Source organism: Zophobas morio, unplaced genomic scaffold (genome assembly GCF_036711695.1).
Source record: "Zophobas morio isolate AGI-343-1 ecotype UQ-CSIRO unplaced genomic scaffold, CSIRO_AGI_Zmor_V1 ptg000009l, whole genome shotgun sequence".
NCBI lineage: Eukaryota > Metazoa > Arthropoda > Insecta > Coleoptera > Tenebrionidae > Zophobas > Zophobas morio.
Genome location: NW_026972114.1, coordinates 8,591,025 through 8,614,386, shown reverse-complemented (window position 1 = coordinate 8,614,386; position 23,362 = coordinate 8,591,025). Strand labels below are relative to the sequence as shown.

At 33.5% G+C, this 23,362-nt stretch overlaps 1 protein-coding gene across 8 annotated transcripts in view; it reads right to left on the bottom strand.

Moving 5' to 3' along the window:
• The window catches only part of Pdm3 (pou domain motif 3), a 227,818-nt gene that overhangs the window by 162,217 nt on the left and 42,239 nt on the right, over positions 1-23,362 (bottom strand). For 6 of the 8 annotated variants that reach the window (XM_064051515.1, XM_064051516.1, XM_064051517.1 and 3 more), the window contains exon 2: positions 18,321-18,448. In XM_064051515.1, the coding sequence (XP_063907585.1) occupies positions 18,321-18,425 (105 nt within the window). In that variant the 5' untranslated portion in view covers positions 18,426-18,448. Of the gene's footprint in view, positions 1-18,320; positions 18,449-23,362 lie in introns of those variants that run through there. The other 2 variants (XM_064051519.1, XM_064051520.1) reach the window with 1 other exon arrangement.

The window sequence follows — 23,362 nt, the reverse complement described above, 5'->3', positions numbered from 1 at the left end:
CAGTTGCTTTCCGGGCAAAAGTCGCACCAGACCCAACGGGCCGACACTCTAGTTTACAGATTCTCAACGGGTTTCTACCAAAAAGGGAATTCAAAGGTCGCATATTAATAATGTTGGTTGTTTAGGTTCGATGTCCTTCAGGAGTCATGGATGCCAGTATTAAAGAATTCTAATTGCTCAAGCCATCAACAAAGACATACAAAAAAGACAAGAGAACATGAAAAGTATGTCGACCCAACAAATGTGGCAAGAAATAAAGAGAACAATGACAACAGTAGTAAGAGACGTATGTGGAGTGAGCAAAATGAATAGGAAAAACAGAAGAACGGCATGGTGGAGTGAGGAAATACGAAACCAAATAAAAATGAAAAAGAAGAATATCTGACAAAATGAACAGAAGAAAAATAAGAACATGGTGAAGGAAGCCTAAAACAAAGCCTCGCAAGAATTTCGAGAAAAACTTGAAACTAACAGCAAAACAAACCAGAAACTTTTCTATAAAGTACCAAAGACACTAAGGAATGGAAAAACAGCAAGAGCTGAAACTATTAAAGGAGAAGATGGAAACATAATAACGAAAACAGAGGAAGTAATGGAAAGATGGCGCCAGTATTACCAAGAACTATTAGGGCTAAATCAGACAAGAGAAATACAGACAAAATTAGAAGAAAAAGACATAGTTGAACTGGGAGAAGACCAAGAAGAAGAAAGGAAGAACTAGAGTTTGCGATAAAAAAGATAAAAGTGGGAAAGTCCCCCGGACATGACAAGATTACGGCAGACATGGTTAAAAAGATGTGAATCGAGGGGAAAGCAATGATGTTAGAGCTGTACACTACATTATGGAAAGAGGAGAAGATACCTGATGATTGGGAGATAGGACAAATAGTGGCGATCCATAAAAAAGGCGATAATAAACAATGCAACAATTATAGAGGCATAACCTTGTCAAGTATACCTTTAAAAATGTACGAAATAATTTTGGAGGAAAAATTAAAGAAAAAGATAGAACCCAGTTTGCTAGAGACATAAAGCGGATTCCGCAAAGGCAGGAGTGTACAAGATCATATCTTTACACTCAAACAAGTAATAACAAAAACAGTGGAATATAATAATAAAGCCTTTATAGCATATTCAGGAGAAGTGTGGAACGCCTTAAACAAGCGGAGCGTTACCCCAAATCTGATAAAAGAAATAAAAAGCTTAAATAAAAATATCAGGAATTATGTAGTAAGTAATAACAATGTGTCACGAGAATTCAAGACATATGAGGGATTGAGACAAGGAGGCGTCATGAGCCCAGTACTTTTTACAGTATTCATCGATGAAATCATGAGGAACTGCCGCAACAACGTCAAGAGATTATACGTAGGATACAGGGAAATGCTACCTGTCTACATATCCGAATGCGCATTTGCAGACGACATAGTAATATTTGCGGGAAGCGAAAGAGACCTACAAAGGAATTTAAGTATATGGGATGAATAACTAACTAGAAAGAAAATGAAAATAAATGTAGGAAAAACTAAGGTAATGGCAATAGGTAAGCAATAAAACCAAATAAACATAAGTATAAATGGAAGGAAGCTAGAACAACTTTTTGGGGGTAACAATAGACGATACAGGGAGACAAGAGGCAGATATTCCAGAAAGAATCGAAAAATGTAACAAACTATACTACGCAATCAACCACACATTCATAAACAAAAGGGAGATAAGTGTATATAAAACGATATACCTACCTACTTTAACGTATGGATGCGAGACATGGATTTTATCACAAAAATTGAAAAGCAGACGAGTCATAGGAGTAACGTTAAGAGACCATATAAGAAATAGCCAAATAACATAGGTGGGGACATGTACAGAGAATGAACGCAGACAGAGCCGCGATACAAGTATGGCAAGCAAAAGTTCAAGGAAGAAGAAGCAGAGGAAGACTCCAAAAGATATGGAAGGACGCAATAGAAAAAAGTCTACACAAGAGAGGGAAAACATGGATAGAAACGAAAGAAATGTCAATAAGAAACAGTGGTGTAAATTTGTGCACGGTGAATAGTGGAATACCTAATAATATTAATTTAATTATAATGTATTTATTTAGATTGCAACCCTACACTGAAACGTAGATGGGATGGATATCATCGCTCATCTCTAGAAGTAGTTTCTATTATTTACAGATTTAGGTAGGCACTCTGTTTCCTCTAATACTCGGGCCATACTAGTCATTACTTAATTCAGACTTCTATGTCAGGCCCACGACAGAACGAACCTAACTGGTTTAGTACTAAAATTTGATTATCCAGATTCTTTGAAAACATTCTAATATGATACCATCCCCTGGCACAGAACTTTGAAGAAAATTTAAGTTTGTGGAATGAAATTTTTCTTTCGTTTCAGTTGAAACACAAAGCCCTTATGATTCACACGCACTTTGGAAATGGATAAAAGGTAAACAATGTGTGGCAGTACTCAATTCAAGCCGTTTGATGAATTCTGGCAAGAGTTTCCCAACAACATCGTCGACTATACCCATTTTTTCAACGCATTACAACAACATGTGACAAAGGAAGGCAATGACAGATTGAAAGATAAAAGAAATACACAATACTGGAAATGTTAAGACAGGTAATGGAGGAGATTACTATAACATTCATACGATATTTAGATTAGCCCTAATTTTAATAAGGAGTCTAACTAAAAACATGAAAATGGTGTGACATTTAAAAAATAATTACTACAACGTGTTCAAACAGGTTTATTTTATTTTCATTTAAATGGTACTTATCCTACCAGAGATGTTTACATCTTTTGTTAAAAAAAATAATAAGAACAACTGTAGTTCTACATTAGATCAAATTAACTTTGTCGTTCCCCATCTTTAGTCAAGACAACATCTGTCATTTTAATGTAAGTCGTCCAAATCTAATCGTAAGGTCAACAATCATAGTAATACCACATACGAGAAGTTTAATATAATTCTCAGCAATTGCGATATTCATTTTGATTCTAGGAAGCAGCGTTGAGTCGTATTATTAGATTACAGGAAAATTAGTCAAATTTTTATTTTTGCTATCTTCGCTACTTGTGTTTTTTCAAATTCCTTTTGTATGTCTTTACTGGAATATCATGTATAAATATGAAGTTAGAGACTTACTTAGAAAAGAAGCAGTAATTATCTTTCATATAGGTACTCATTCTGTATTAATTCAGACAAAAAATTAAAAAATGAAATCGCACCTCTAATTTAATTCTAAAATCTGCGGAGGCGCAACAACAAAACCTACAAACAGCCAAAAGACTTAAACTTTGAATATTTTAAAGAAAAAATGCATTACGACCCGAGTTATAATTTTTATTCGAAAACTCGCAAACTTCAAAGCCGGAGCATTGGTTGTATCCCCGTAACTCTGTAAACAAGCCAGCTACATCTTATACTTTTCCACGAAGTCGACTTCGCCTTTAAAGCGAATCTTAGACAATCTCGCCTTAACTTCCCTTCACCGATAATAAAAAAGCCACCATCAACAGGTGGCAACCGCCCCGTCCCCGCCGCCCTTATCCGGCGGCGTAAACCTTTCCTTCTCCTCCACTAAGCATCGCCATGTTCAATTCGTCCATATCTAAAGCCCACATTACCCGACAGATTTAATATTAGCGCAAAGCCGGTTGAATTGCAACATTGTAGATTAGTCTGTGTTTACTCGGGGTATAAGTTGGACGTTGAGCGGCGCTAAGGGGCGCAGCGCCGCCTCCCCTCGGAATTTATGGTCAAGTGATGGCTAAAAGCACCTTTGATGCTGGCGGTTCTCCTGCCGGAAAGACGCTCAAATTAACACAAAGCGTACCTTTTCGGCGGAGGCCTGCTGCTGGCAGTGGGAAATAATATTTTTTGGGAGCGAAGTAGTGGTGGGTGCGTATTAATGAGGGTGAGGAGAAGCCAGTGGCCATCTAAGGTCTGCTCCCGACTAGCAACAGCCGATATTGATTCGGGCTGACTCTATTAGATGAGTTCATATTATTGTAAGTTTGTAACTTAGACGTTGCTTTGGGCGATCGCATTGTTCGCAAAAGCTGATACGTTGCACCAGTTGAATCGGGAAGACGGAGAAGAGGAAGTACAGGACAAGGTTGAGGATGGTGGAGGAAAAATTGGTAAAAAGTCAAATAAACCACCGATGTTGAAATACTTAACTGTGATAATACTTGTTAGAACTTTTTTCTTTAATGATATGAAAAGAACTCGATAGCTGCTAAAACTGGCTTGATATAGTAAGTAAGTTTCGAGAGCATCACAACCTGAATTTTTAAGAGTACCTACTTTTGACTTAGACAATTTGTCACATCTCTCTACGGTTGACTTTTTTAAAATTTTTACTAAATAACTTACTTCGTTATGTATAGAATACTATTGTCATAAGTTATTCACTAAGAACGAGTTTCTCAAACATGACATAAATTATTAGTTTTTTGTACACATTTTAACTGTTTAGAATTTGTTGAACCAGAAGAACCAAAAACATCAAAAAGTTGAATTATTTGTATTAAAAAATAAAAGTCTCACCAAAAGTACTGATTCATACTCCAGGATTTTTTCTGCAAGAATATGTATATATTTTTGTTATAACGTTGCAACATCTATTCACTTTAATTTTAAAACCGTCCTTGTTTTCAGATTGATGGAAAATTGTTCAGATGTACCCATTTTTAAATACAAGGTTTCAAAGGCCTCCTAAAATATATAGAGCCAGTGCTATTATATATTCCAGATTTACCAAAATTATTTCAAATAATATAATTTAATACTACCTAAAATCATGTTACACCACAAATTATAATTTCAACATAGTTTTATAAAAAGGTAATCGACATATAGCGACGTAATAGAATTCACCTAAATCGGGCATCATATTGCATAGTAAATTATGATGCCCCATCTTATTAAACAAACTAATCTACCCTATAAATTTTACTTTGATCTATTCTAATTGGACAGAGACAGTTCATAAAATATATGGCATTTAAATATGTTTGTAACTGTCTACCAGGGGTGTGACGAAGATTTAATCTTGGTACCTTTTTTATTTTTATTTTTCTTGAATGATGTGGGGTATCGGAACTTCGTTATAGTTAGAAGTAATACTGAGTTTCCTTCCTTGTTGATAGTTAATCTTTAAATGTTGTGTCCGTTCACGAGAAAATGTTGTATCTGATTTTAGTGACTGTATAGGGAGTCAGAAACTCAAAGAGAGCTCAACTGTCAAGGATTTAGCAATTATTATGATGAACACTTCGGGTGTTCGTAGTAAATGATTTTACTTTACGATATCTGAATTAAAAGGAATGAAATGTACATATAAATAAAAACAAAAAATCACCACCCACACATGAATAAAATAAAATAAATAAATAAAGTAGATATGTTTTTGTACAAAGTTTAAAGACAGTTCTTTTTAAAACCGATTGGTTTTCCAGGGCGTTTAATAGTATATTAAAGAACGAGTTTCATAAGGCAAATATTGAGGCACGAATCCAAGTTTATAGAACGAGCGGCGAAGCCGCGAGTTATATAAAGGATGAGTGCCTCAATGGCCTTATGAACGAGTTATTTATACTATTTTTTCTACCGCACACGTTTTTTCCAAAAATTTAATTGAAATTTGCATTTTTTTTAATCTGGGGAATTTTGTCGTGGTTGGTGATGGGCTGGTCTGACACTAACCACGAAATATTTGAGGTTCGAATTTTCACAAAAACAACTGTAATTCGAATCAATTCGAGTTTTTGTAATTTAAAATTGGTTAAAATGTCTTGCGAAGAAGTTACGCGTCCGGAAACATGGGAAATTTTAAGTTTACATTTGCCACTGACATTCACCTGACATTTCTCGTCATGGCTACCAATCTTACCGATCTAAATTACACCAGATCTATTAAAGAACGCCTTTCCGCTATTAACGAACTGCTGTGACGTCATTTGCGTGCGTTAATAGCTCTATTAGAAAACCAAAAAACGTGGGCGGTAGAAAAAATTTTTTTAGATATACAATCAACACTGAAAGAATGCTTTTTATTAGCAGATTCGTATTTTTGATCATCACAGTAAATGTTGAAAATGTTCACCAAGTCACATGTTCACTTTTTTTTTTAATTTCAAAAATGTTTTATAATAAATTCGTCAATACTCATTGTTCAATTTCATGTTGCGACACGAACTCCTGACTGCTGAGTAAATCTTGTCAAAGATGTTTGCGAATTCTACTCAAGTCGTCTCAAATCATCAACAACTTCCTCAGAGACTGAATGTCTTCCAGGAGATTTCCGTTTGTTGACACTGTTAGTTCGAACAAATTTGTTGATTATATCTCTAATGTGAGCCTCTAATGATGTTTTTTAAATCACTAAAGCACGGTATTTGACCAGATATTCTTGCGTACAAGCGGTTACAGAATACACTACTCTTCATTTACAAAGTCCCATTGCGATAACAAGACATAACGATGAAAGTGTCTTGTTCACAGAATAAATCATTTTCGCGGTTTTCGCTTCCTAGCAGAAAAACAAAATTTTCGTACGCAAGCACCAAGAGTTTTGAAAACGACTGTTTTGTTGTTTTGAGCTTAGCTCCAGTGGCGGCGCAGCATGGTTTGGCACCCAGGGCGATTTTCTATTGAGCACCCCCTCCCCATATAATAAATCAACAAATGCTTTATTTTGGCAAAATATTCTATGACGTTATCAAAATGTACTTGTTTAGTGGCGCTTAGCTTATTGTACGATTTTATCAGTTTCAATTGATGTTCAACTTTTGCCGTATTTAAAAGGGTTGTAGAAGAAAAGTGGAGAATTTAAGTTGGTTACTACAAAAATTTACCATTTTAGACATGGTTTCTTCTAGTCAAAATAAGTCTACACATATTAAGAAAACAAGGCAAAATATAGCCCCGCCCACCCGCCCTACTTCAATTGGATGATTTTTTTTTATTCGTGATGAGCCAAGGGAACGAAGCTTAACTGCAAAATCCTTACTTCTCTACAAGAAATTAAAAACATGTTTTTGAGTATCATTTTGTTCAAAGATTACTATGTATTTTAAGAAACAAATAAAGCCGAAGATCATCAATTGTGATGAATTTTTCATTCGTTGTCAGACCGAGGGGTGGGGCTTAATTGCAAGATCGATATTTGTCTACGAGAATTTACCATTTTAAAGTTATTTTAAGTTTCTTGTTCTAAAAAGACAACTACGTATATTAAGAAAAAAGGCAAAATATAAACCCCGCCCACCTGCACTATTTCAATTGTGATGATTGTTTCTAATCGTCGAGAGCCAAAGGAGCGGAATTTAAATGCAAAATTCTTATTATGTCTCTCTCTAAAAGAAAGTACCATGTGTGACATTTTTTTGAATATCGTATTATTCAAAGGATACTACGTAAGTATATTAAGAAAAAATTAAAGCCAAAGATTAAGCCCCACCCATAACTGTCCTGGTCTAAATAGCAATGAAGTTTTCATTCGTTGGCAGACCTAGAGGCGGAGCCTAATTGCAAAATCCACATTTCCTTACAAAAGCTTATAAAAATAAAAAAGTAATCACAATTGCGATGAGGTGGGTGGGCGGGGTTTATACTTTGCTTTTTTTCTTAATATACATAGTATTCTTTGAACTATACGAGGCCCAAAAACATGTTTTTAATTTCTTGTAAAGAAATAACTATTTTGCAGTTACACTGAATCCTCTTGGTTCAGGACGAATGATTTTTTTTAATGTGTATAGACTTCTTTTCACACATGAAACTTAAATCATGTTTAAAATGGAAAATTTGTATAAGGAAATATCGATTTTACGGAGCCTGTTCCATAATTATAAAACCCATATTTACTTGCATAAACCATTTTAACCATGTTTTAAGTCTCTTGTTATGAAAAGATGTCTACGTGCATTAAAAAGAAAAGCCAAAATATTAGAAAGTATTGCAATGAAGTCCGTCGAGCTACCCTTTATTTTTACATTTTCTGGACCTTTCATGATCCCCAGAGTACGAAGAAATGGGTCTCCCGTTTCCGTCTATCTATCTGTCTGTTTGTTCGTCTGTCTGCCGTCCGGATTTTTTTTTGTATGTTTTTGCAGACTGATTCTTCTATAAGTATTCTCTGGCCGAGTTGTCGTTCTCACCCCTTGGTGCTTGGTACCCGGAGCGGACCCCCCCCCCCTTTTACGCCGCCACTGCTTATATCAACGAGAATTACTGTAATTTATACTTGAAAAACGTTAACAATAGAAACAATGACTTTAAATAACACGTTACGACATTAATGGCAAGTGAGAACTGTCATAAAGAGGCATAATTTCAACGAACCGGGAGAAACAGGTCCACGTTCATAGGTCACTAAATTTACTCCAAAAATCATTTGCCCAAATACCAAGTACTCTTTTCGACTAGTTAATGAGAACCATCTGTGTATGACTAGCAAGAATACGTCGCCTAATTGTTGTGCTAGGAGTCCACCTGAGAATCTTCTCGGTGGTCAGGTATCTATCTGCCAGAGATTTTACGTGCCAACATTTTGATGGCTAGATTCACCACATCTAGCTATCTTCTCTTCTTAATATTTCCAAAATGCAGTAATGAAACTTAACTTGGAGATCGATCTGAGTACGTTTTTGATTCATTCTTGGGTATTTTACCGTTGATTGTTTTCAACGAAAATTAAAATTCTCGACACAAATTTCTTTTCTTCTTCAAATGTAGCTTCAGGGAAGCTAAACTATACTTTTTCAGTTATTACATTTCGGCAAAATATTTGTGTTTTAAATGAAGCGATGGATCTGGGCACAGTATAGGGACGTCCCCTCAACATTTTTCATAGCAAATAAGATTTACATTTTATAAAATAACATACACCTATACTTGTGGTGTATGAATTCGCTTTGAGCTTTTCCCCGAGATATCAAAATTCTTGCAAAAAAATGAAATTTTATAGCAACTTAGTGCTTACAGTAGGCGACTTCCATTCTCCCATTCTTCCTTCAACCAATTTTTTTATTACATTTAATTCTCTTGACCGTTGTTTGATAATATTTTCAACAAGTTTTATATGTTTGATGAAAGTTAGCAATAGCAACAAGCTGCAAGAGTTAATACACCATAATTTCGATGATTTAACATGTTTTATTTTAGAGCGATTTCAATAATCTTATTACGTAAGACTATAAAAAGTTTACTCGCAGATGTATTGATTATGGTTTAAAAGAGACTACTCTCCAAATGTGAGTTTATAATTATTATAAACATATGTACCAATATTTATTTCTTTGAAAGGTAGCAGTAAATTATCTAATATAAAAGGAGTAAACAATAATTATAATTATAATTTACGACTTGATTTATTAAAGTAGGAGCAAATTAGGTGACGTGAACATTTCAAACATTCACATATTTACTGAAAGAAGCATTGTATTAACGTTAGATTTTTCATTCATGGAAATTTGGTGTTGGACAGGTCGTAGAATACACACATGTAAGTTTCCTATTCACATCCGTTTGGGGATTGTAATCGGCCTAGTCTGTTCAAAAAAACCAAACGAATTAAAGGGAAATTTACAATATCGTGAAAATAATAAGGCAGCAACCAAAATTTGTTATGTAAAATTAATGAAAAATTAACCTAAAAATTACATCAAAACTAATCAATTCGTTATAAAAAATATTTAAATCTTAAGTGGAAAATACCAGATGCAGGTGATACTGGTTGTTCTCCATAAGCCCGGGAAATTTCAGTGCTAATAAACTGGCAGCTGGTTGTAGTTCGACAAGCAAAATAATATTTTGTCCGACTTGAAACATTTTTTTCTAACCATATGAGTAAAGCTGGGACGATTTATTAGCCAGCTGTTTAATTCTGCTAGTCATAACAGTCATCAATAAATAATACGTATTTTGATTGATGACGTAAATTGTAAATAATCTACGAATACAAGATTTGTGTGGGTGTTATTGCCATTTAATTAATTATCTTATTATACACACAATTAATAAAAACCAGGAGCTAACCGGTAAGAATAATGATATTAGGATCTTATCGCAAAAACCAGAGCATTGAATTTTTGAATAGAACGAAAACAATAAAACGAATTAGGTAACAACAACAATAATCGCGTAATACTGCTATTTATTGCTAATACTGTTGATACAAACACGAAAATTAAAACAGAAGCAATTTTCGTAGCCAAGCCTAATTAAAATTTCTCTTCCATTAAACATGATGACAGCCTGTTTTCACAAGCACCTCCAAAAAAGTACTTCCTCACAGTACTTTTCAGAATCTTCATAAGTTACACTGAATAAAAGCAATTAAGTTATTACTGCTTTTCACACCGGTACCTCCTTTCCCGTCTACAAACCAAATGCGAATTGATTAATACAATCATTATCAACGAATCTGACTCCATCGGATTTCTAATTTCATCATCTCACACACATTATAGCTACTTTGCAGTTTTTCTGTTTTTGCGAAATTACTGTAAACAACTCATTATAAACATAGTCGTTAGTATTAAAAGCGGCACAAGAGACGTACATATGCAACGTGGAAAAAGGATCATAATCGTAAACTGCAAGTGTGTTGCATTTGCATGCGATTTCGAGGAGAATTTTGATTTTTCCGACTCAGCGTTATGTAAATAGAGGGTAAAGAGACAGCACGATGCAATGCTTTGATGTGGACACGTGTAGGCGTAGGCAAGAAAGTTGGCAGTTTTTAATACGAGCGGCGTATATTTTGCTCTCATTAAAGGTGATTGCAAATAATGAATGCTGAATGGTTCTGAAGCGATTAGTTGCATAATGATCGTGTTAAGTTAATGTGAGTAATTGCAGGATTCCTGATACTCTCACTAACGCAGGCTTTGAATATATTCAACTAGTTAGGTGTAAGCAAAGTAGATCGCCAAATGTGCATGCGTTATTTTTTTACAGGCGGCATAGGGAAAACTTCTAATGGCGATATTTTTCTAGGTATGTTTTGTTAAGTAAATATAAGTCAGTTTTTTATTTGCCGATCATAAGCTACGGAAAATGTTGGTTGTATCATAGATTCTAGAACACGAAAAAGTAGGTCCCGTCGACTCGGATTCATAAATTATACGTATAGGAGTATATTATTTTATTTAATTTAGAACCCATTTACTATGTTCAATTTTGAAGTGCCGTCATCATCAATAGATTAAAGCAATTGTTTGAAATTGGAACAGATAAGAAAAAGATATTGACAAAGTCATGGTGCTTTCCGAAACTAGCGCTTAAAGCATGTCTAAAATGGTAAATTTGTATAGGGAAATATCGATTTTAAAATTACGCTCCGCCCCTCGGTGTAACAACGAATGAAAAATTCATCACGATTGAGATCGAGACGAATGGATGGGGCTTCTCTTTTGGTTTTCTTTTTTATTCCCACATTCAGTTCTTTGTATAACACGATAACTCACATGGTAACTTTTCGTACAAAATTAAGGATTTTACAATTAAGCTCCGCCCCTCGAATTGAAATGGGGCGGCTGGGTGGGGCTTATGTTTTGCCTTTTTTTTTTCTTAATATAGATCACCATCTTTTCACAACAAGAAACTTAGAACATTTTCAACATGTTTAAGTTTCTTGCTGTGACAAGAAGTCTACGCATATTAAAACAAAAAGTCAAAATGGAAACCCGCCCACCCACCCTGTCTCAAATGTGATGATTTTTTTTATTCGTCGTGAACCAAGAGGCCGGAGCTTAACTGCAAAATACTTAATTCTTTACAAAAAAATAAAAATATGTTTTTGAGTATTGTTTTATTCAAAGAATGCTATATATATTAAAAAAAAAGCAAAATATAAACCCCGCCCACCCACCCCATCTCAATTGTGATGATTTTTTATGCTTAGAAACTTAAAACGCATTTAAAATGTTTTTTTTAAACATCCATTTTTCAATTAGGCTCCGCCCCTCGGTTTGGAAACGAATGAAAAATTCATCACAATTGAGTTTGGAATTGATGAGTGGGGCTTAATTTTTGGGTTGTTTTTTTCTTAATATACACAGTATTTTTTGAACAACACGATACTCAAAAACGAGTTTTTATTTCTTGTAGAGAAATAAGGATTTTGCAATTAAGCTCCGCCCCTCTATCTGACAACGAATGAAAAATTCAGCACGATTGAGATTTGGGACAGATGGGTGGGGCTTCTGTTTTGGTTTTCTTTTTTAATTAATACAGTTAGTTTTTTTTGTATAACACGGTTACTTAAGAACATATTTCAAATGGTAATTTCTCCTAGAAAAATAAGGATTTTACAATTAAGCTCTGTCTTTCGGTTTACGACAGTTAAAAAAAAATATCAGAATTAAGATAGGGTGGGTGGGCGGGGCTTATATTTTGCCTTTTTTTTTTCTTAATATACATAGCCATCTTTTCACTACAAGAAACTTAGAACATGGTTAAACAGGTATATTTTTTTGCAATTATGGGGCCGAGCCTAATTGCAAAATTGATATTTCGTTATACAAATTTTTCATTTTAAACATGTTTTAAGTTTCGTGTTGTGAAAAGAAGTCTACACATATTAAGAAAAAAAGGCAAAATGGAAGCCCGCCCACCCGCCCTATCACAATTGTGACGTTTTTTTTTTTATTCGCCGTGAATCAAGGGAGCGGAGCTTAACTGCAAAATACATATTTCTTTACAAGAAAATAAAAATATGTTTGTGAGTATTGTTTTATTCAAAGAATATTACATAGGTATATATTAAAAAAAGGCAAAATATAAACCCCGCCCACCCACCCCATCTCAATTGTGATGATTTTTTTATGCTTAGAAACGTAAAACACATCTAAAATGGTATTTTTTTGGAAAACATCCATTTTTCAATTAGGCTCCGTCCCTCGGTTTGGAAACGAATGAAAAATTCATCACAATTGAGTTTGGAATTGATGAGTGGGGCTTCATTTTTGGGTTGTTTTTTTCTTAATATACATAGTATTCTTTAAACAACACGATACTCAAAAACGAGTTTTTATTTCTTGTAGAGGAATAAGGATTTTGCAATTAAGCTCCGCCCCTCTATCTGACAACGAATGAAAAATTCAGCACGATTGAGATTTGAGACAGATGGGTGGGCTTCTGTTTTGGTTTTCTTTTTTAATTAATACAGTTAGTTTTTTTTTTTTTTTGTATAACACGGTTACTTAAGAACATATTTCACATGGTAATATCTCCTAGAAAAATAAGGATTAAGCTCTATCTCTCGGCTTACGACGGTTAAAAAAAATCATCAGAATTAAGATAGGGTGGGTGGGCGGGGCTTATATTTCTTTTTTTTTCTTAATCTACATAGCCATCTTTTCACAACAAAAAACTTAGAACATGGTTAAAATGTTTTTTTTTTGCAATTGTGGGGCGGGGCCTAATCACAAAATCGATATTTCTTTATAGAAATTTTCCGTTTTAAACATGTGTTAAGTTTCATGTTGTGAAAAGAAGTCTACACATATGAAATTAAAAACATTTTTTTGAGAACCGAATTTTTCAAAGGATACTAAGTATATTAAGAAAAAAAGGCAAAATATAACACAACAATCGGTCCGGTAGTTTCGGGAGATTATCTGTCTAACAAAAATCTACAGACGGCGGACGGATACACAGATAAATAGACGGACGGAACCGGGAGACCTATTTTTTCGTACAAAACTTGCTTAACTTACGCTCGGAAAGTAAAAATAGTGGTTATTTGATCCCAGGTCTGGTTATTTCGGATTTGTTCCACTGTAGTAGGTATATATTTTTACAACTTAGTAACTTGATTAAAAATAACACTAAATATAGCCAAAAAAATACCTCTTGTTCTTAGAAGTAAGCCTACGGCAAACATTTGTAAAATTCTCGATTGGTTGTTCGAACTTGTAAATGTCGTTTTTCGACGAATAGCCGAAATTTTATTCGTTTATCTATTTAGGTAACTTTATCAGAAAAAAATATTTTCAATAAGTACCAGAGAAAATAGAGAAGCGTCATAGTTTAAATTAAATGACGGTTGAGGACTCCTCGACTTATGTTGGCAACAGTGTTTCTAACTAGACATAAAATTAACTACAATAGAAAAAATATCATAATATTTTTAACGACCCGCTTTACTTTGGACACTAGATTTACCAGAATATTACAAGCTGCTTACTGTTTCCTTTACTTTAATTCAGGCCACACGAATTACAGTTCGTCGTCTCAGAACTTGTTTGATCTATAGACCAGAGCGCACTCAGGCCAATGTCGACTCTAAGCGTTCGGAAACGATTTGATCTGATACACATCCTAACCGGTTCCGGCCACAGTTTCTTGCTGTTTCAACTTTCAAATTCTCAGTTTTTAGAACTTTTAGTTTTGGGACTTTTCAGTTTACTCCTATTTATTATTCAATTTTTGGATTTTACAATTTCTCAACTTTTCAATTTCTCGATTTTCAGTTTTTCTCCTCAATTTTACGATTTTGAAATATTTCGATTTTTCAGTTTTTGACTTTTATAAACTCTTTTTTATCGATTTTTCAATGAATTGATTTTTCAGGCTTTTTGGTTTTTCAATTTTTCTATTTTTTCAGGTTTCGATTTTTCAACTTCACTTTTTTGATTTTTCGATTTCTCAGTTTTTCAATTTTTGAATTTCTCAGTTTTTGGACAGTTCAGTTTTGGGACTTTTCAGCTTATTTATTATTCAATTTTTCGATTTTTTTAAGGTTTCGATATTTCGACTTCATTTTTGATCTTTCGATTTCAGAATTTTTCGATTCGTCAGTTTTTCTTTCATTTTTCAGTTTTTCAATATATCAGTTTTGGGATTTTTCAATATTTCTGTTCTTCGACTTTTCCATTTTTGACTTCTGGTGTCGACTTTTTACTTTTTCGATTTTTAAATTTTAGATTTCTCAATTTTTTGGTATTTTAATTTTTCAATATTTAAAATTTTCGATTTTTCGATTTCTCGAATTTTTATTTCAGTTCTTCCATATTTCAATTTTTCAAATGTTTCGATTTCTTAATCTTTCGATTTTTCGACTTCCCGTTTTAAATTTTATGTTTTTCAATTGTCGTTTTTTCAATTTTTCAAATTTGACTTTCATAAACTTTCAATTTTTCGATTTTACAATTAATTGATGTTTTGATTTCCCCATTTCTTGACTTTCGAGGGTTTCGATATTCCTGTTCTTCAATTCTTTAATTTTTAGATTTTTCTTTTTTAGTTTTTTTAAGGTTTCTATTTTTCGACTTCACGTTTTGGATTTTTCGATTGCTCAATTTTTCGACTTTTTAGGTTCTCAGTTTTTGGATATTTTAGTTTTGGGATTTTTCAATATTTCGACTTTTCGATTTTTCACTCCTGGATTTTTCGATGTGTTGATTATTTTACTTTTTCGATGTTTCAATATTTCGATTTTTAAATTTTAGATTCTTTAATTTTTCAAATTTTAGATTTTTCGATTTCTCGATTTTTCAGTTCGATGTTTCGATTTTCCTGTTCTTCAATTCTTTAATGTTTTGATTTTTTAGGTTTTTGGTTTTTCAATTTTTTAAGGTTTCTATTTTTCGACTTCACTTTTTTGATTTTTCAATTTTTCAGATTTTAGATTTCACTTTTAGAATTTTTCAATATTTCAATTCTTCGGCTTTTCTATTTTTGACTTCTCGATTTTTCGATGTGTCTACGTTTTAAATTTTTCGATTTTTCAATTTTTAGATTTTTAAATTTTAGATTTTTCAATCTTTTGACAGTTTAATTTTACAATATTTGTTAATCTTTCGGTTTTTCGACTTTCTAGTTTTAGATGTTCTGTTTTTCAATTTTTCGATTTGTTAATTTTTCATTCCCGATTTATCAAGATTTGATTGTTCAGGTTTTCGATTGATCAGTTTTTTGGCCTATTTCGGTTTCTCAGTTTTTCCAGTTTTGCATTTTTTCGTTTTTCCAATTTTTCAACTTTTAACTTTTTGTTTGTCAATTTCTCTATTTTTCGATTTTTCGTCTTGAGCACTTTTCAATTTCTCGTTCTTTTAATATTTCAATCTCTCAATTTTTCAAGTTTTCGATTTTTTAAGTTTTTTGATTTCTCGATTTATCGATATTTGGATTTTTCGATATTTTGATTCAATTTATAAATTGTTCAATTTTTAACTTTTCGATTTTTCCATTTTGGCCTATTTCGGTTTCTCAATTGTTCGACTTTTGGACTCCACCATTTCTTGATCTTTTGATTTTTCGATTTTTCAGTTATCCGATTTATTAAATTTGGGAGTTTCGATTTCTTGAGTTTCCTTTATTCGGTTTTTAAATTTTAGATTTTTGAATTTTACATTTTTTCGATTTTCTAATGTTTCATTTTTTGATTTTCAGTTCTTCGATATTTCGATTTTTCAATGTTTCGGTTTTACGACTTTCTAAGGTTTCGGTTTTTCCATTATTAGATTTCTCGATTTTTCGAATTTTGGTCACTAAAAACATTTAAAAATTCATATAAAATAGAACAATGTTTCAACAGTATTCTTAGTTAAAGACGTTTTGCTAGTATAAAACACAAATAAAGAATTAATTCTTAGTTAAGCAAAATATGTAAAATTATCTAAATATGTAGCAAAAATATTCACTTAGTCGTTATAAAAAACGACCAAACAACTATTTCCCGCAGAAATTATAGTCCAAACCAACAAAATCGGTTCTGAACGCTTAGAGTCGTCATTGGCCTGAGCGCTCTCTGGTCTGTAGTTCAAACAAGTTCTCAGGCGACGAGTTGTAGTGAAACAAGTTTTTTTATTGGCATCGACTATTTAAATTTTAATTGTCAATAAGGGTGGTTTTGCAAAATCAACCTGTATGTCGCATCTATATTAATCTATGGTTATACCTTGAATGTGAAAGCACATATTCTAAAAGAGCAAAAAGTGAAAGAAAACCAATTATAACAATTTCCATGATACAAGTCGTACATTTGAAGCAGACTATGTCGGCGGCAGATCTTGTAATAAATACTACTTATGTATGTTACTCGTATTATAATAGAAGTTCCACCCCTCTTTAAAACTACTATATCAATAAACAAAATAATTCCCAAGACGGTTTCCCCATGATGAGTTTCTAAAATTAATGCAGCATGCAGGAGTTGGTTTTTACAATCTCCAGGCTATTTGCTTTAAAATGCCATCTAGTCTTAGTTTTCTGGTACTAATTTCCCTGATTGCTGCCTTTAGTGCCTTTGTATATCAAACCGCACAGAAATGTAGAGAAAATTGTCACAACAATTTGGGCCTTAGCGAGTTTTATAACATCTAAGTTTAATCTATTTTTAAGTGTGTTATATTTTACGAAAATCTGTAAGGCGGAGGACTGAGGATGGCAAAAAACCGAAACCTGCAACCTGAAAATTTTTTTTTTTTGGAATGAAGACATTTGTCATTATTTCTGGGACAAATTTACAGACAAACCGCTTTGCGCAGCCTTTTATCGCTATAATTTATATTCGTATTAATCTTATATAAAGTTTTCGTTAATTTTCTGGTACGTTAATGCTGCATAAAGAGACATTAAATACCGAGTGCAATAAGATCAACTTAAATTACAATTTATCAAAGGTTTCATAAATTAAGTATTATAAATTTATAATTCGATAAATAAGATACGGAAATGTAACTGTAGTCGTTCATTTATAATTATATTGGTTGACTGACACTGTGAAAATATTTTTCCTAACATTTATAACATCTATATCTGGCTTCTATGAAACTACTTAAGTTATTAGTAACTACATTAAGTAATACGGTATGAATTGACACTTTTGATGCAAAGACATTTTAACATAATCTGACGGTCACAAAACGGAATTACCTACTAAAATTTTAAAAGCGCAGCCAGCTCTAATCCCTTTTTTCCAATCCCATGGTAACTGAGTTATTTGAACGTGTTCTTCTATGTCGTTGGTTTTAAAAACTAGTAAAATCTCTAATATCCTAGAATAATACCACACAAAAAATATACGTTAGCAGCCCAACACTCACGAATATTCAGCGCAAACCTCCGTTTACTCGACGAATATATTTCGGTTTCTATAAGAGGATTACAATATATCGCAGCACAGCTTTGCTTAGTATTCTTTTTTCGATAAGATACGTTGAGCACCGAGTCCGTTTGAATTTTACACAGCTATAACTAATTTATACAAGAATTTACATTGTCACAGTTTATTGCTCAAACACTCGACATTCGGGCGCTGATTTTCCGTTTTTGCTAGAATTGGACTTACCTCGTCTTTGACGCTCAAGTTAGAAGGAGCAGGAGTCTGAAGAATCGGTGCCGCTGTGGGGCCTAACATGTCGCCGCTGTCTTCTTCGACACTCCCTTCTGCCATGTCAGCCTCGCATCCTGATTCGTCTGCAATATTAAAAAGACCGAAACTTTACGTTTGCAGATTTGGCGGAAGCAAATTTGCACTAATTAGATTTAAATAAGTAATTGCTCTCAAATAAGGTGGATTGTACTTAAATAGTTAAATGTGTCGTTTTCGCTAATTACACCGGTTTGTTGAGTACATTAACGCCAGGAAATTGCACTTTTCGTAAATAAGGTAAATTTGGCATGTTTAGCATCGTAAATTCATTCAACAAAATGCCGTCAGGAACAAAAGGTTTAAGCGCGGGCTATTTCTAAATTTATGACGAAATTATAGTTGAAGGTGGAGTAGGTACAAACTTTCGGCATCGCGCTCTTCGAACGTGGAAAATTTGCATTTTAATATGGTTCCGACGAAAATTTTTATAATCATTACAATTTTTCTTAGTCTATCTATTTCGCATGAAGAGTGTTAAAACACAAGACAAAAGTCAAAATACTCCACCGGGAGCAACGCTTTCGGCATATACAATGAGGATATTCCTTGGAATTAAAAAGCGGATTGAAACTAACTGCCTCTGCTTTTTAAAAATGTCAACGATGAAGATTTTCTCATGATACAGGCAATCTAGACGTGTTACAGGTTAAGACTATTTTTGGAATAGTAGGCGGTCGTTGGGGGACTCAATTAACCAACATGTTATACTGCAATGAGCAAACACATATGCACTCGATTTCAGAATGTCCGATATGGAAACGAATATTGAACATGTTTACGGCGACAGAAGCAATAAACGAATATATTTTCTGCATTTCTCCTATAAACATATAGTTTTCTTCCGGAACTCACAATCGCTTCTATGTGCTTTACAACAAAGGAAAATGCACCACTCAAGCGGTTGCTGGGAACAATTTAAGAAACAGTATAGTATTTGGACCTGCCTTGTCTAAGTAGATACATAAGTAGGTAGATGTATATATTGTGCATTATTTCCGGCGTTCGTTAGCAATTCAACATCAAAAGTTATAAAAGAAAAAAGCATCGATACAAGGTAATGAAAAATTACGAGTAGGTATTAAATTTTCTGAGCACAACTGCGATCTGAACTGCTAAACTGAGGGGAAATATAGGATTAACCGGTTTTCTTTATAGTGTATAATGTACTTACGCTTCTACTTCTGAACCAGAAGGCGTTCTTTTCAGTAATTTGGATCAAGTTGTTGTTAACGAACATTTTGTAAAAAAAAAACTTTTCCTTTATTCTCGTTTTTCAGGTTGGGAAATCCATTAAATCGTTCATACTGCATTTCAGAACGTAACTTTTTAAAATGTTGATTTATTTTATTAATTTACCGCAAAAAAGCATTTCACTGTTTGTTTTATTTTTTGAAAATTATACGGAAATTTGTGTCATAATTATTATCAAAACTATTTTTTTTTTATATCGCTCCACTTGTATAAAATGTATCAAAACTTACATGTTAAGAAGTTGTGTCTTGGATATTTGATATGTTAGTTCTGTTATTAAAAACGGAGACGGAGACCAAATCATGGCTCATTTGGACGCTTTGTTTACATCGTTGCCATGGAAACCGTGCGTTTAGTCCCGGTATTGGGCTGGAATCGGATCTTGTTCCTACAGTGACCAGCAGTAGCCTAATTGCGGGTTTTGCATAGTGAAAGTTTTATAAAATAACACTCCTTGTGCTTTATGAATCTACCTTGAGTTTTGACCATAGAGATCGAGATTTTTTCAAAAAAATCTTATATAATATATTTTATAACAGTATTAGAGCAACATATATTAGTGACTGTTGAATGACGCGAAGGACGTTGAGATCGCTCGTTAGATCCTCTCGGGGGGATCACTTTTTTTCTTACACTGTGATTGGTTTTATCTGTCTATTTACTTCCTGACCATAAGCTAAGGAAGTATTGCAACATGGGTCTATTAGGAAAGAGGCTATTTTCATACTTTCTCGAGGTTTCATGACTGCAATAGTATGAAAAAACAGGTATTAGACGGATAATCTCCAAAAATATCTCACTGATTGTGGCCAAATTTTAGATGTATGTTAGGAATATCATATACACTGTAAAACGCTGACAAAATTTGATTAATTGTCCTTACTAACCATTTAATGACGTCCCTTAAAATCGAAATTATATAATATCATTTTATAGCACTATCAGACCAAAACAGTAGTAATGGTTGAAGAACGCTGAAGTCGCCGGTTCGATTCCCTAACGGGCCACTTTATTTTCTTACACTGTCACTAGTATTATCTGTACAGGGTGAGTCACTAAGCGCGCGTTCCTCGATGTCTCATTAATTATTAGAAATAAAGAAAAACTGGTCGAAAGTTGTTTCCACAGAACCTCCCTCGCACCTAAATTACAATAAAACATACTCAACATTTTCAAGTTGAGTTTTTTCTTTACACAATTTTGTTATCACGTCATCAATATTTTTGCAAGGACACGTATATCAACGTGAGTCGGGGCCGGAGCTTCATTGCAACATCCTTATTTTTCTACAAGAAATTACCATGTAAAACATGGTTTTAAATAATCGGAAAACTATGTATAACCTATAATCCGAACCCACGATTATCCGAACAGAGGCTAGTTGAAGCCGATGCCTCTTTAATCCAAACAAAAACTCTGCAATCCGAACTGAACTTGAAAACATGCACCTACTTGCAAAAATGACGCAAGATCTGCTTTCTGCATGTGTTGTTTTGAATTTTTTGAAAATTTTAAAAATTGCGACATTTCAATGCACTGATTTAACAACCAACTCTGGAAAAAAGGTTGAAGTTATTGAAGAAATGAGGCCGGAAATGACTTCTGCGGCCCGAAATCTATAAGAAAGAGTATTTCGTTAAATTTCGAAAATCGCCAAAAATAGTTCAAAAATTTCATTTTTGAAATAGTTGTCTGAAAATTCTGAAAAAATTAATTCATATCCCTGAATTTATTTTTTTTTAATTTCCCGACGTGCCGATTCCAAAAATATAGCGAGTTTATGGTCACGGAGCAACATTTTCCAAAGAATCGGTACGAAATGCGAATTTTTGAAAACTTCTAAAAATTTCAATATTTCAAAGGACGATTCTGGAAAAACGAGGCCGGAAATGTGTTCTAGAGCTCGAAATATAAAGGAAAATGTATTTGGTTAAGTTTCAAAAACGTCAAAAATTGGCGGAAATTTCAAGAAAAAATTTCACTTTTGAAAAAGTTGTCCAAAAATTGCGAAAAAATTCGGGGACGTAGATCTCGAGATGCTGATTCCAAAAATATAACGTGTTGATGGTCAAGGAGCAACATTTTCGAAAGAATCGGTATGAAATGCGGATTTTTGAAATTTTCTAAAAATTTCTATATTTCAACGGTCGATTCTGGAAAAACGGTTGCACTTATCAAAGAAACGATGGCCGAAATGAGTTGTAGAGCTCGAAAACCACAACAAAATGGACTTAGTTAAGTTTCGAAAATGTCAAAAATTCGACGAAATTTGAAGAAGCCGAAACCATTGAAAAAATTTCACGTTAAAAAAAAATGTCTGAAAATTTTTAAAAAATTCAAGGACGTAGATCTCGACATGCTGATTCCAAATATATAATGTGTTGATGGTCACGGAGCAAAATTTTCGAAAGGATCGGTATGAAATGCGTTTTTTTGAAAAATTCTAAAAATTTCCATATTTCAACGGTCAATTCCGGAAAAACGGTTGCGGTTATCAAAGAAACGATGCCGGAAGTGAGTTCTAGAGCTCGAAATATACAAGAAAATGTATTTAGTTCAGTTTCGAAAATTTCAAAAATTGGCCGAAATTTGAAGACCATAAAAAAATTCACTTTCAAAAAAGATATCTGAAAATTTTGAAAAAATCCAGGGACGTAGATCTCGACATGCTGATTCCAGAAATAGAGTGGGTTGATGGTCCCGGAGCAACATTTCCGAAAGAATCGGTATGAAATGCGAATTTTGAAAATTTCTAAAAATTTCGATATTTCAACGGTCGATTTTGGAAAAACGGTTGCATTTATCAAAGAAGCGATGGCGGAAGTGAATTCTAGAGCTTGAAAATCACAAGAAAATGTACTTGGTTAACTTTCGAAATTGTAAAAAATTGGCCGAAATTTGAAGAAGGGGGGGACCATTGAAAAAATTGGACTTTTAGAAAAATTGTCTGAAAATTTTGAAAATATTCAGGGACGTAGATCTCGACGTGCTGATTCCAAAATTATAGCGTGTTGATGGTAACGGAGCAACATTTTCGGAAAATTGAGCGTGAAATTCGAATTTTTTGACATTTTTAAAAATTGCGGTAATTCAATGGACGATTCTGGAAAAAACAGTTTAAGTTATCGAAGAAATGAAGCCAGAAGTGACTTCTGCAACCCAAAATCTAGAAGAAAATGTATTTAGTTAAATTTCGAAAATCGTCGAGAACGAATAACGGAAATTTTCATTTTTGAAAAAGTCATAAAAAAATTCTGAAAAGCTTCAGGGACATCGGTCCCGACGTGTTGATCCCAAAAAGATAGCGTGTTTATGGTCACGGAGTAATTTTTTTCGAATGTGTCTATTATCCATTGTTACTTAAGAATACTTTATTTCTGTTTAAAAAAATTAAGGTTTATCTCTTGAAGTTTGTTTTCAGCAGTGTAGGAAGTTGTTATTCAATTCCCTCTCAGATTTTTGGGAAATTCGCTGATCCGAACAAATCGCTAATCCGAACACAACTTTTCCCCATTTAATTCGGATTATCGAGGTTCTGCTGTATATGTATAATAAGTAAAAAAGAAAGAGAAAGATTAAGCCTCACCTACAGCCGTCCCGATTTCAATTGTGATGAATTTTTCACTCGTTATCAGAGTGGGAGGAGGAGCTTAATTTCAAAAGCGGTATTTATCTACAAAAAGTTACCGTTTTAAACACGCTTGAAC